Source organism: Gracilinanus agilis, chromosome 1 (genome assembly GCF_016433145.1).
Source record: "Gracilinanus agilis isolate LMUSP501 chromosome 1, AgileGrace, whole genome shotgun sequence".
Taxonomy (NCBI): domain Eukaryota; kingdom Metazoa; phylum Chordata; class Mammalia; order Didelphimorphia; family Didelphidae; genus Gracilinanus; species Gracilinanus agilis.
Genome location: NC_058130.1, coordinates 145,914,108 through 145,927,894, shown reverse-complemented (window position 1 = coordinate 145,927,894; position 13,787 = coordinate 145,914,108). Strand labels below are relative to the sequence as shown.

Here is a 13,787-nt window from a genome sequence, read left to right as displayed (position 1 = left end):
TACAAAAAGAGCTGCTAAAAATATTTTTGTTCATGTAGGTCCTTTTCTCTTATTTCTGACCTCTTTGGGATATAGACCTAGTAGTGGTATTGCTGTACCAAAAGGTATGTTTCACAGGCCTTTGGAAGTGGTTCCATATTGCTCTCCTGAATGGTTTTATCAGTTCACAGTTCTACCAACAGCATATTAATGTCTCAGTTTTCCCACAACCCCTGCAGTGTTTATTATTTTCCTTTTTGGTCATATTAGCCAATCTGATATGTGTGAGGTAGTATCTCAAAGTTTGTTTTTTTTAATGCGCATTTCTCTAATCAATAGTGATTTGGAGCATTTTTTCATATGCTTATAGTTTTAATTTCATCTGAGAAGTGCCTATTCATATCCTTTGACCATTTATCAATTGGGGAATCTTTGTATTCTTATAAATTTGACTCAGTTCTCTATATATTTGAGAGATTAGGTCATTGTCAGAGACACTATAAAATTCCTCCCCCCCTTCCCCAATTTGTTGTTTCTCTTCAAATCTCAATTGTATTGGTTTCGTTTGTACAAAACCTTTTTAATTTGGTGTAATTGAAATTGTCAGTTTCATTTTTTATAATGTTCTCTGTGTTTTGTTTGGTCATAAATTCTTCCCTTATCCATAAATCTGACAAACAATTCTGTGTTCCTCTAATTTGTTTTAATTTACATCCTTTCTTTTTTCTTTTTTTTAAATTTGAAATTTTTCATTTATTTAATTAATTTATAATATCTTTCCATGGTTACATGATTCATATTCTTTCCCTCCCCTTCTCCCACCCTCCTCCCATAGCCGATGCGCAGTTCCACTGGGTTTTATATGTATCATTGATCAGGACCTATTTCCATATTATTAATATTTGCATTAGGGTGATCTCTTAGAGTCTACATCCCCAATCATATCCCCATCAATCCATGTGATCAAGCAGTTGTTTTTCTTTTGTGTTCCTACTCCCACAGATCTTTTTTTGACATCCTTTATTTCTAAACCATGTATTCATTTTGATTTTACCTTGGTACATGAGGTATTGGCCTATGCCTAGTTTTTGTTATAATATTTTCCAGTTTTTGTCAAATAGTGAGTTTTTTCCCCAAAAGCTTGGATCTTTGGGTTTAGTTAAATAAATATTTAATATTTAACATGAATTAACTACTGTGTGCTAATTATATAACCTATTTCATTGATGCACTACTGTAGCAAGGAACTTCTGGGCAAGATGGAGAACAGCTTGAGTGACAAGATTATCGGTTACAGAATTTGGAATTCACCCAGGGTGGCATGAGCCAAGGGCAAAAGACAGTTTGGGCCACCTCTATAAAAGCCCATGGACTGAGCCACCCAGGACCTCTGTTTTGAGGCAGGGGACCTTGGGAGTGGGTGGCAAAAAGGTGGGTAGGCCATAGACCTGCTAATCCAGCATCCATATCTCAATATCACAAGAGGCTTGATTCACTTTGCTACTATATTGAGCTGAGAGACAAGAATAGCACAGCTGCTAAGAAGAACATCACTATCCCTCCCTTTCTTTGGTTCAGGCCATGGCCCGGCCGGACCAGAGACTGAGAGGGAAATAGTCTCCAGCCAGTTTCAACCTGCTGCTCTTAGATACAAACTACCTTAGTTCCATAGACTCAGTATAGCATTTTCCCAACACTTCTTTCCTTGTTCTGATTCTTACCCTTTGAATCAAAGCAATAAACCCTGTTATAACTTAATCCGAGTGAAGATTGGCATTCCTTCCTAGACTAGTAAATATCTACAGCTATAGGGAAAGGGATTTATCAAACCAAAGTCAGAAATTAGCATTGTCCATTTAGCACATTGACAACCAGCCCATAACCAACCTTATCATCAAACCCAACCCCAAGCCAGGGAGCTAGAGGAGCTGTGGAATATACATACAGCCCCTCACCAGATTCTTGGCTTGGGCACTGTCAAGAGGCAAGGACTTGGCTAAGCTGAACATCCATAAGCCCTGGTGGTTACCAGCACATCTTGGTCGTCACTCAGGCAATCCTATCCTTCACTCAGCCTTAGATTCTCCTACTACCTGAGGATCTAGTCAGGCCCAGCTCATTGAGCTAGTGGCCCTCATAGTGCCTTTTACCACTACTCTATTTCTTAGTCAGTGCCAGATTGTTTTGATGGTTACCACTTAATAATATAGTTTGAGATCTGTTATGGGCAGGCCTCTTTCCTTCATTTTTTTCCCATTAAGTCCATTGATATTCTTGACCATTTATTCTTACAGATAAATTTTTTCTAGCTCTATGAAATATTTTTTGGGTAGTTTGACCTGTATGGCACTGCATAGGTTAATTAATTTAGGTAAGAATATAATTTTTATTATATTGGCATGGCCTATTCATGAGCAATTAATGTTTTTCCAGTTCTTTAGGTCTCTCTTTATCTGTATGAAAAGTATTTTGTAATCATGTTCATATAGTTGCTAAGTTTGTTTTGGTAGGTATATCCTCAGGTATTTTATATTGTCTACAGTTATTTTAAATGGAATTTTCTTTTCTATCTCTTGCTGTTGGACTTTGTTGGTGGTAATAGAAATGCTGATGATTTATGTGGGTTTATTTTATAACCTGCAATTTTGCTTAAGTTGTTAATTGCTTCTATTAGCTTTTTTGGTTGATTTTGTGGGTTTCTCTAAGTATATCAGCATGTTTCCTCATTGCCTATTCTAATTCCATCAACTTCTTTGACTATTCTTATTGTCTTAGATAGCATTTCTTTTCTTTTTCTTTTTTTTTTTAAACCCTTAACTTCTGTATATTGGCTCCTAGGTGGAAGAGTGGTAGGGGTGGGCAATGGGGGTCAAATGACCTGCCCAGAGTCACATAGCTGGGAAGTGTCTGAGGCCGGATTTGAACCCAGGACCTCCCATCTCTAGGCCTGGCTCTCAATCCACTGAGCTACCCAGCTGCCCATATAGCTAGCATTTCTAGTACAATATTAAGTAGTAGTGGTGGTAATGGGTGTTCTTGCTTCACTCCTGATCTTACTGGGAGAGGTTTATCCCCATTACAGACAATGCTTGCTGATGGTTTAGAGCAGTGGTTCCCAAACTTTTTTGGCTTACCGCCCCCTTTCCAGAAAAAATATTACTTAGCCCCCTGGAAATTAATTTTTAAAAAATTTTAATAACAATTAATAGAAAAGATAAATGCACTTGTGGCCATCACCGCTTTCCTGGATTGCCACAGCACCCACCAGGGGATGGTAGCACCCACTTTGGGAATCACTGGGATGGATGCCTTTTATCACTTTAAGGAAAGCTCCCTTTATTTTAATGTTTTTATTTATTTTATTATTTAAAAAAAACCCTCACCTTCCATCTTAAAATTAATACTATGTATTGGTTCCAAAGGCTAGGCATTTGGGGTTAAGTAACTTGCCCAGGGTCACACAGGTAGGGAGTGTCTGACGTTAGATTTGGAGGAACTCCCATTTCTAGGCCTGGCTCTCAATCCACTGAGCCACCCAGCTGCCTCCCATTCCAATGTTTTTAAAAGGAATGGATATTGTATTTTGTCAAAAGCTTTTTCTGCCTCTATTGAGATAATCACATGGTTTCCCTTGGCTTTGTTATTGTTGTGGTTAATTATGCTGATGGTTTTCCTAATATTGAACTATTCCTGCATTCCAGGTATAAAACTCACCTGGTCGTGGTGTATGACAATGACCTTTATTTTCTTAGCAGAGTACAAATTAAGACCCTCAGCTGAGAGGTGAAACAGGCAAGGAGAGAATTGAACAGCCTCGGTTGAATAGCCTTAGCCAGAATGAGAGAGAAAATCAATTAGGGAGTATTAAAAGGATTGCTTATCTACTGTCAGACCTTATCCAAATAATCTCTTTGCTTCAGTTTTCTTATTGGTAAATTGTGGATGAAATATTTAGTAATTTGTAAAATGCTGAGGAAATGCAAAATCATTACTAAACCAAGCTCCATAAGATCTCGGAAACATAACTTTATTTCTGTATCTCTTCCAACCTCTACAATGCATAGCACGGTGAATGTTCAGGCCTCAATGACAAGAAGAGAACTGGAACGGTGCTGAAATGTTTAGGGGCTGCTCTCCCTCTTCATCCTCTGCCTCTTAGAATCCCTGGCTCTTCATTCGAGATCTTTCCTGATCGTGAGATTACAGATTCAGGGGCATAAGGGGGTTTACAGACAAGGGAGTCGGAGCTCACCGTTTGACAGGTGAAAAAATTGTGCCCAGAGTTGAAGTGCCTCTCAGGGTCACACAGCTCTTCTCAGGTCTTGAGGATTCCATGACCTTTCCTCTACACCCTGCTTGCTTTGCTGTCTCATCTCCGCTTCAGAGCTCCCCGAATTAAGTTATGTGGTATTTTTTTTAAACCCTCACCTTGTCTTGGAAGAGATATTCCAAGGCAGAAGAGCAGTAAAGGCTAGGCTAGGGTGTGGGAGTTAGGTGAGTTGCTCAGGGTCACATAGCTAGGAAGTATCTAAGGATACCAGGGACCAGCTCTCCATCCATTGAGCCACCTCTCTGCCTCTAAATTACTTAGTATTAACTTAATCTGTTTACAGTTTTATTACCTAGTGGAAGTGTAAGCTCCTTGAGGGCAGGAAGTGTCTTTTTTGTTTATTTTTTGTCTTTGATTTCAATTAGAGCTAGTTTAAGTTAATGGAGGTCGTAAGTCACTTAGACTAGATGAGGGGTGATGGGGGATCCACCGGATAAATCTCCCCAGACTGTTCTTCCGGGAGAAGTGGGGGCCCTCAACCACCGGGAGATCTCTTTCCTCTGCCTTGGCCGCGAGGGCGGAGGCCCAGAGAAGCATCCGCACGTGACCTCCCCCCACTCCAGCCGGGGGGCCCCGCCACTCAGGGCGGACTCGGGGCGGGGCCTAACGGGGCGGATGAACAACGATTGGTGGAGAGGCGAGCCCCCGGGCCGGTGCGGAAGAAGAGGCTCCTGGGGGCGTGGTGAGGTGAAGAGAAGGAGGCGGGGATTGGCCGAGAGAAGGGAGGAGGCGTGGCTTCGGGCGGCGTGCGGCGGGGTCTGAGTGGGGGTGGAGGTTGGTTTCTCTGACACCGAGTACTGCTGCTGCTGTTGCTGCTACCGCCTCCTCTTTGCTCGCGCTCGCGGTGCACCTGAAAGCCAGCCCCGCTGCAGCCTCTGCCGCGCTATGAACCGCTTCAAGGTGTCTAAATTCCGGCACACCGAGGCCCGGCCGCCTCGGAGGGAGGTAAGTCCTATTGCTCCGGAAGAGGGAGAGCGGGAGGGAGGGCGGTCGTGATGTGGAGCCCAGCCCTGAGTGTCTGGGGCAAAGAGGAGCCGAGATGCTGTGTCGCCTTGTTTTACAGAGAGGATCCTCTCAGCGCCTAGGTGCTCCCCTCGACCCCGTTATGGCAGTTCCCCTGCATCCTCTCGCGCGCCGGGGGCGGGATCTCCCAGCCTCAAGGGGGAAGATTCTTGGGGTCCCAGGAGCTGGAACAGCATCCCTGCCTGGGGGCTGGGCACCCCTTCATCCTTGGAAGGCTCCGGGTCACCCGAAGTCCCTCTCTTGCGCCTGACCCATCCTGTCGTCTTTCCTTCCCGCTTCATTCATTGCACCGACTTCTGGGCTCCTTCCTCTCTGGCCCTCTCCCATCTCCGCCTTCAGGTCAGAGTCCAGCTGTCCGTTGGGTCACAGCCTTTAGGCTCTCTGAGACCTGGAATCAAGTCCTGATCTAGAGCAGACAAGCACCTGTTTTCCCATTTCTGAAGAGGAAATACTGTCTCCATCATAGGAGTTTCGGGAGGTGGGGGAAGTGGTTTGTAAGTACTCTCAGAATACGTGCAGTTTTTATGTGCTCTAAAGACTGGCTTTAGGCTGCTGGACTATCAGCTCCTGACTAAGAAGCAGCTCTGTTGTTTGCAACATGAAGAAGAGCGTTGCTTTGACTTTTGCTCTGTTGACCCGTAATTCCTACTAGGTCTTTTATCACGGAGAGCTTTAGTAACCAAGAGTGATTAAAACCAAAAATAGATCATGCTGCATTATGCTCAAGAGGTGACAGAAGGATTTGGGATCCCCATCTGCTGCCCTTCCCCTCTTCCTTCCCCCCACCTTGATGGGTGGAACATCTCAGGCTTCCCTTGCAGCCATCACTATCTTCCGGTTTTGCTTCCTCAATTTAGATCTTGGTGTACTTTTTATTTAGCTTCGTATTTTCCTGTCCCTTTATTAAGCTTTGCTCAAGTACAGGGAAAAATCAGTGTTGGAGAGATTTGTGGTGTTTGCTCTCTTGACCTGTGATCCTTTTCTGAGAAGCATGTATGCTTCTATATCTGGGTCTTTCGAATTAAAAAGAAGTCTTTGACTTGGTTGTGATCCCCATATTTCTGCTGACTCTTAATGTTTGCATAACCTCTTCCTTGGCTTAGAGGGTTTTCTTGACAGTAGTTTGCTGCACAACTTGCCCTGTAAAGGTTCCAGCACGTCTCTTCTTTCATTGCTAAAGCTTTTATTCCTGATGCTAGGAAGAGAATGGGGAGGGAATTTTTAGTGCTGTCTTTAGAGTCTTGATTGGTTTCAACAGAAAAATTGCTGATCTTAAGTGTTTTAGCTGCCATCTCAGCAACATTAAATAGATTTTGGCCTGAAGACCTGGTTACTCTTGGGAAGTATTGACTTTTTTCTTTCTGTTATGTCCAGTACACAATGATATTTTGGTTTCATGGTCCTTGATAAAGAATGTATAATGAACCAGAGTATATAACAAGAGCCAGTTAGTGTGAATAAGGAATTCCCCTGGAGTTGTCAAATTAATTTTGCTGAATATTTCTACTGGACTGGAACCATACTTAATTATTACTTTGAATAGTGTGAATTAAAATACATGCAACCCTTTCAGGATATTCATTATTTGACCTATTCAGGTTCTAGCTGTATATAATCATAGAGGAAGGTATGCCAGTCATATTGTGAGAATGAACAATAACCAGTGCACAGACAACATATATACTCCATTTATGGACATATATAAGTTTTATAGGGTGAAAAGGTCTGTATGTGACCTGTACCATTGGAGGGATCACAGGAACACAGATTTAGAGCTGAAAGGTACGTTAAAAGGCTACCTAAGAGGGCAGCTGGGTAGCTCAGTGGATTGAAAGCCAGGTCTAGAGATGGGAGGTCCTAGGTTCAAATCTGGCCTCAGACACTTCCCAGCTGTGTGACTCTGGGCAAGTCACTTTACCCCCATTGCCTACCCTTACCACTCTTCTGCCTTGGAGCCAATACACAGTATTGTATTCCAAGACGGAAGGTAAGGTAAGTGAGCTTCCTCATTTTACAGAAATAAGAGGAAAGTGAGGCTTAGAGAAGTTAAGTGATTAGTTCAGTCACAGTGATAGAGGTTAAATTTTAACTCAGATCGTCTGACTACAAATCCAATGATTTTTTCCCCTACTATATCATGCTGCCTTTGTGAGAGTACTCAAATCAAAATGATAACATATTAAGATTTTTGTAGAATATAGTGTTAATGAAGTAGGAGGCTCACATTGGGAAAAAACAAGTCTGCCTATAAGAAGCTTATAATCTAATAAAGGTATGACATACACATATAGAAATTATGAGGTCATCTCCATTTCCAGACGGTAACAATACAGGCCAGAGGTAATTAGAGTGAAAGTGAAAGGCTTCCAAAATTTGCATAAACTTGGGTGACTGGATGGTTTGTGATGTTATCAGAAAAAATAAGGAAGTTATAAGGGGTGGCAAGTTTGGGTAGGAAATTTAAATTTAGTTTTGGGCAATAGTATGGCAATTCTTGGAGAGAATTTTCCAATAGGCAATTAGGGATGCCTGAACTAGAGCTATGTGGTGGAGATTAGTTTCCTCTACTGTACTGAAAAGACTGTCTTGAGCCCCTTCAACTTTCCTCACCTCTCTCAACACTTCTTTATATTTAAATTCTCCTCCTTCCCTCTAGTCTCAGTTGATGTCTTCTTGTCAACATTAAGCCTTCAACTTGTGTCCTTGATTCTGTCCTTGAATTTGCCCCAAGATTTTGCTTCAACAGATAATCCCTTCTCATGTCTCATTTTCAATCTTTCCCTTTAGCTTGGTTCCTTACTCTCTTCTTGTGAACATCCTCAGATCTCCTTATCCTGAAGATACAATATCTAACCTTTGATCTTGACACTCTGTCTTTCAATTCTTACCCCTCTTCCCGGTCACTGTTGAGTCAAGGAAAAAATAAGCTATACTGTTCAATTCTCCTTCTTCACCACACATTTATAGTCCTTAATATAAGGAATCTAGCTTCTGAAACGGCTTTCTTTAAGATCTTGGAAAATTCTTAAATGCTAAATCCAATGACCTTTCCTCAGGCTCCTTCATCTGGCTATCGTATTTATTACTTTTGACCACCTTCTCCTTCTTGGTACTCTCTCCTCGGTAACTTCAATGACATTGCTCTCTCCTGGATTTCCTCATCCCTCTTTGGTCATTTCTAATGTTTCCATGGCTCTTCCATCTTGCTTCCTTGGCCATCTAAAGTGTAGGCTTTGCCCTCAGCTTTCTCTTCTCCCTTTTTCTGTTTCTTCTCCTGGCAAGTAAATCCACATCTTTTGCTTCACAATTATCTATTTGCAGATGACTAGATATCCCACCACAAATCTCAGATAATCTCCACCCAGATTTCCTGAAACTACCTTTTTTGATCAATAAGTGTTTATTAAGCCCTTTTGTATCTCAAACATAATATATCCAAAACTTAATTCATCTTCCTCTTAAAATACTCTTTCTCTCTCAGAATCCATTTCTTTATCACCATCCTCCCAATCACTAAACCTTAAAACCAGAGTCTTTTTTGACTCTTCCTATTCTCATAACTTCCTATCAGTCTCCAAGGCCTGTCTCTTTTAGCATTTTCTCTCTTATCTGTGTTCTCCTTTCTAATCCCACTATTGCTTCCCTAATTAAGGCCCTCACTTTCTCTCTCATCTATACTATTGTAATAGAGTCCTAACTGATTCTCTGCTTTGCTGCCACAATTATCTTCCTAATGCATAAGTTGGATCATGCCATTCTTATTCTAAGAAAACTCAAAAGTCTAAGTTTGATGTTAAGGCCTTCCTTAGTCTGGCTACAACCTATTTTTCCAGCCTTATTTTTACATTAATCCTGTTCACGTGCTTTATACTTTTAAACAAAGTTATATGTTTCAAACAAAGCTAGCTTTCTAACTATTTCTCAAATTTGTCTTGCCCTCTCCTGCTTCTGTACATTTGTGTGTAGGCTATGCATTCTTGGAATATACTCCCTCGGTGGCTTCTCCCCTTATTGACATTCTCTCTTTCCAAATACCCAGTGCAGGTGCCACCTGCTTCCTGAAGTCTTCTCAGATTCCTTCCCCACCCTTGACTCCTAGGGATGAAAATGATCTCTTATAGAATCTGAGTGGGAAGGGACCTCAGTGGCCTTCTAGTTCAACCTGTTCTCTGAACAAGAATCCCTATACAACATGCCAGACATATTTTCCAGGCCTTTTCTTGGAAGACCTCTAACGAGGAGGAACCAACTACCCCTCTAAGCAGCCTGTTCCACTTTGCGATAGCTCTGATTCTTAGGAGGTTTTTTATTTTGTAAAGTCTAAATCTGTTTTTCTCCAGATTCTATTTGTTATTTCTAGTTTTGCTTCCTATGACCAAGCAGAACAAATCTAATTACCTTTGCGCCTTGACTGTCCTTTATGTGTTTGAAAACAGCTATCATGACCCACCTAAGTCTTCTCTTCTCTGGGTTAAATATTCCCAAATTATTCTTCCTCCAAACATTCCTTCAAATGATATTTAACTTCATCTCAATGGAGGCCTTTTACCTTCCTAATTGCCCTCCTAAACCTTCCAGTTCATCTTTTCATTCCTTCTCATATACTTAATATCTCATCTACATGTCTTCTTTTGCTTGTAATAAAACTACCTTATTTGTGTACATATCTTACCCCCCTTTTATTGAATTATAAGTTCCTTGAGGGGAAAAACACTAGATTATTTTTTTCAAATTTTTGTCTGTGTCGCCTTCACTATGACTGGCACATAATAGACAGTAAGGCCTTGTAAATTTTTGAATTGAATTGGAGATAAAAATAAAGCATAGAGGTGATGATTAATGCTAGACATGGGACTGCTAAGGGAGAGGGGCGCAAAGAATAGAGTCTTTTGGGATAATCATAGCTCATGCCCTTTCAGAAATTCTAAGAATGTAACAAAAATGATGTTTGTAGGGCAACTTTTAGATGGTCTGAGGAGCATGAGCTCACATCTGTTTTCCAAAATTCATCTTTCTTTGTACTTTCTTTATTTCTATCAAGAGTACCACTGTCCTTCCAGATGCACAGCTTCACACCTTCAGTGTTATCTTTGATGCTTCATTCTTCCTCATCCCCATATACAATTGTTTTCCAAGTTTTGCCCTTTCTACTTCCACAGAATGTCTCCTGTCTGTCCCTTCTCTCTTTATCATATCACCACTGCCTTAGATGAGATGTTTATCACCTTTTTCGTGGTGTTATAATAGCCTTCTAATAGGTTTCTCTGCCTCAAGTCTCTCTGTTTTCCTATACTTTCTCCACACAGCTGCAAAAATGATTTTTTAAAAAATCTTTTCTCTCTGACAGAAGAGTGATAGGGGCTAGGCAATTGGGGTTAAGTGACTTGCCCAGGGTCACACAACTAGGAAATGTCTGAGGTCAAATTTGAACCCAGGACCTGCTGTCTCCAGGCCTGGCTCTTACCAACTGAACCAATTTTTTGTCCCTGCTAAAATGATTTTTTTCACAGGTCCGATCTGTATGATAAACTCCAGTGGCTCCCTAATGCTTCTAGGCTCAAATATAAAGTCCTCTATTTGACCTTTAAAGGTCTTCCTAGACTAACCATAACCTCCCAATCCTGTCTTATTATTTCCCTTTCTGAATTCCATTGTCCAGCCCAACTATCCTTACAGTATTTCACACACACAGTATTCCACTTCCATTTTTGTACCTTGGCATTTCCTCCATCTCTATCCTTTTGTTCTCTCTCATGTACTTCTTCTCATCTCCACTTCTTAGAATCTCTTCTTGTCTTCAAAACCAAATTCAAGTGCCTTTTACATGAAATCCTTCCAGATTCTTTCCCCTCAGCTGCTGGTACTCTTCCCCCGACCCCAAAAACGATTGACCTTCTATTTTTTAGAGACATACTTTTATATGTTTCTGCTTTCCATGGATAGAATGTAAACTCATGTTTAGATAGATATCTATCCATGGATAGAATGTAGCTCAAGCAAAATCCCCAAAAGATTAAAGTCTGAGGAACAACAGATTGGATTCTGCTTCTAGTCTCTACTGAAGAAAGAAGAGATGTAAGTGGTGTTGAAAGAGGTGTCAAACACTCTCAAGTATAGCCTGCACAAGATTAAAATGTAATTAGGGAATATACAAAATAAATAAAAGTACAGGAAAACATATTATAGTGTTCCACCCCCTCCCCCCAAGTCATTATACGCCAGTAGAGTTCTTTTTTTTTTTTTTAATAGTTTGGCAGTCTCCTTTTCTATTTGAGTTTGAAACCGGTTGTCTACCCATTTCAGAAGTTTGACAGTTGAAATCAAGATATTGAATAATAATAGCAGGTAGCTTTCTGAGGGAAATGTGCCATGCTCTGGGCCAACCACTTTACAAATGTTATCTCATTTGATCAAAATACCCTGCGAGTAGGAAACTATTATTCTCCCTCATTTTACAGTGGAGGAAACTGAGGCAGGCAGATTAAATGATTTGCTTCAGTGTCACATTCACATAGCTAATAAGTGCCTGAGGCCAAGGTTCTTGAGTCTGGGCCCCAGTGCTGACTTTGCCAGATCAAGGGAAGATTGGTAGAGGAACCAAAAGAAGGTTCCTATATCCCAGGCAAGTAGAATAGGTTGGGAAATTTAGAATGCTGATTTTCTGGTAGGTAGAAGGTCACTGTACTTTGAAATTACTGGAAGAAAGAATCAGATATACTTCTTTTTATTTAATTGAGATCTCTTTTTGCTTAATTGTAATGAGTGCAGATCCATCAACTGTCATTGATCATTCATTTTTGATGAAATCCAAAAGTTGTTATTTGTGCTTATTATTTCTATTTGTGTCCAAACAGACAGTCCATTGATTCATTCCACTGAATTTTTTTTTAAACCCTTAACTTCTGTGTATTGTCTTATAGGTGGAAGAGTGGTAAGGGTGGGCAATGGGGGTCAAGTGACTTGCCCAGGGTCACACAGCTGGGAAATGTCTGAGGCTGGATTTGAACCTAGGACCTCCCATCTCTAGGCCTGACTCTCAATCCACTGAGCTACCCAGCTGCCTCCCATCCACTGAGTTTTTAGCATTTCGAATTTCAGTAAATGTGCCAGTCTCTGAGAGCAAAATGGTTGTCAGATATCATAGCTAAGTTGTCTGTGTGAGAGACTTCAGGAATTCTGCCACTGATAACTATTTTATCCCAGTGAGACAAGATTAGAAAAGGTGAAATTGTCCATCTTCCCCTACTTTTCCATCTGAAAGACAGGAAGTGAATTCTTCAAGTTAAAGTTGATAGTCAGACCCATGACCAAAAATGTAATCTGTAAGGAAATATCTCTGAGTGCCTTCCCTCACTCCCCCCACTTATCATTCCTTTGTGAGCACTCCTTGCTCTCTAAGCCCATATTCACTGGGTTGGTGGAATAATGTATGCAAATTGCTTTGTACATCTTAAAGGACTGTATTAATGTCAGCTTTTGTTATCATTAGTATTATTCTCTGCTGCCTATTTCTTCCTGGCCTCTGGAACATCTAGATTCTTCCAAATTTCCTGACCTAGTCAAAGAAAGAAAACCATTTTCCTTCCATCTTACTGAGATGCCACCATCTTAAAGCAAAACTTTCCTAGCGAATTAAGGGGAAAACAGTCTGAAATAAAAGAAGGTACAAAGCTTATAGATAAGCTCATTACAAAGGGGTAGAGTTTACTTGTGGACTGTAGAGGAAAGAGGGCTGAATTTAGAGTCATTAGAAACCTATGTCCAAATGAACCAACAAACGCATACTGTGTGCAATGGCTGGAGATACAGTCACCATGAGGAGATGGTCCATGCCCTTAAGGAACTTACATTTTGCTGGGGTGAACAATGTGTTCACAGATCACTGAATGTACAGTAAACTTCTCTCCTTCCCCCAGGAGTCAGGCATTTTAATGGAGAGGAGAGGTCCTTAACACACTGCAAAGGAGGGACAGGACAGGACAGGGCACTAGATCCGAGTCTTGATGGGAAAGCAGAGTTGAGAGAGGTAGTGGGGGTCAGGAGGGAGAGCATTCCCTGCGTGGGGGCTCCCCGAACAAAGCCAGTGAGGTAAGACATGGAATGGCTGGTCTGGAGAATGGCAAGACGTTTGGCAGTAGATGATAGGAGGTAGGTAGTAAGGGATAAGCATGCTGGTACTCATGATAGCACGCAACCTTGATGAGTTGCGTGCTAACTTCATGGAGTATGTTTTGTATAAAAAGTGTTTTGTAAACATAAATTATGTAAATTTCAGTTATTATCATGATTATTTATTGTGATTAGAGATCTTTCCTTTTACACTTTCTGCCCTTGTTTTGCTCACATGGGGGTAGGACTTGCCTTTGGTCCTCCATGGTAACAAGGATTCGTACAAATGGATTGAATCATAGTTCACCATCACTTCAGACTCCCCTCACCCCACAACCACCACCAA

At 41.1% G+C, this 13,787-nt stretch overlaps 1 protein-coding gene across 2 annotated transcripts in view; it reads left to right on the top strand.

The window, feature by feature from the left end:
* Positions 1-5,181: 5,181 nt before the first annotated feature.
* LOC123231770 (coronin-7-like) overlaps positions 5,182-13,787 on the top strand; it is a 112,769-nt gene continuing 104,163 nt past the window's right edge. For both annotated transcript variants that reach the window (XM_044658086.1, XM_044658078.1), the window contains exon 1: positions 5,182-5,254. In XM_044658086.1, the coding sequence (XP_044514021.1) occupies positions 5,195-5,254 (60 nt within the window). In that variant the 5' untranslated portion in view covers positions 5,182-5,194. The remainder of the gene's footprint in view (positions 5,255-13,787) is intronic.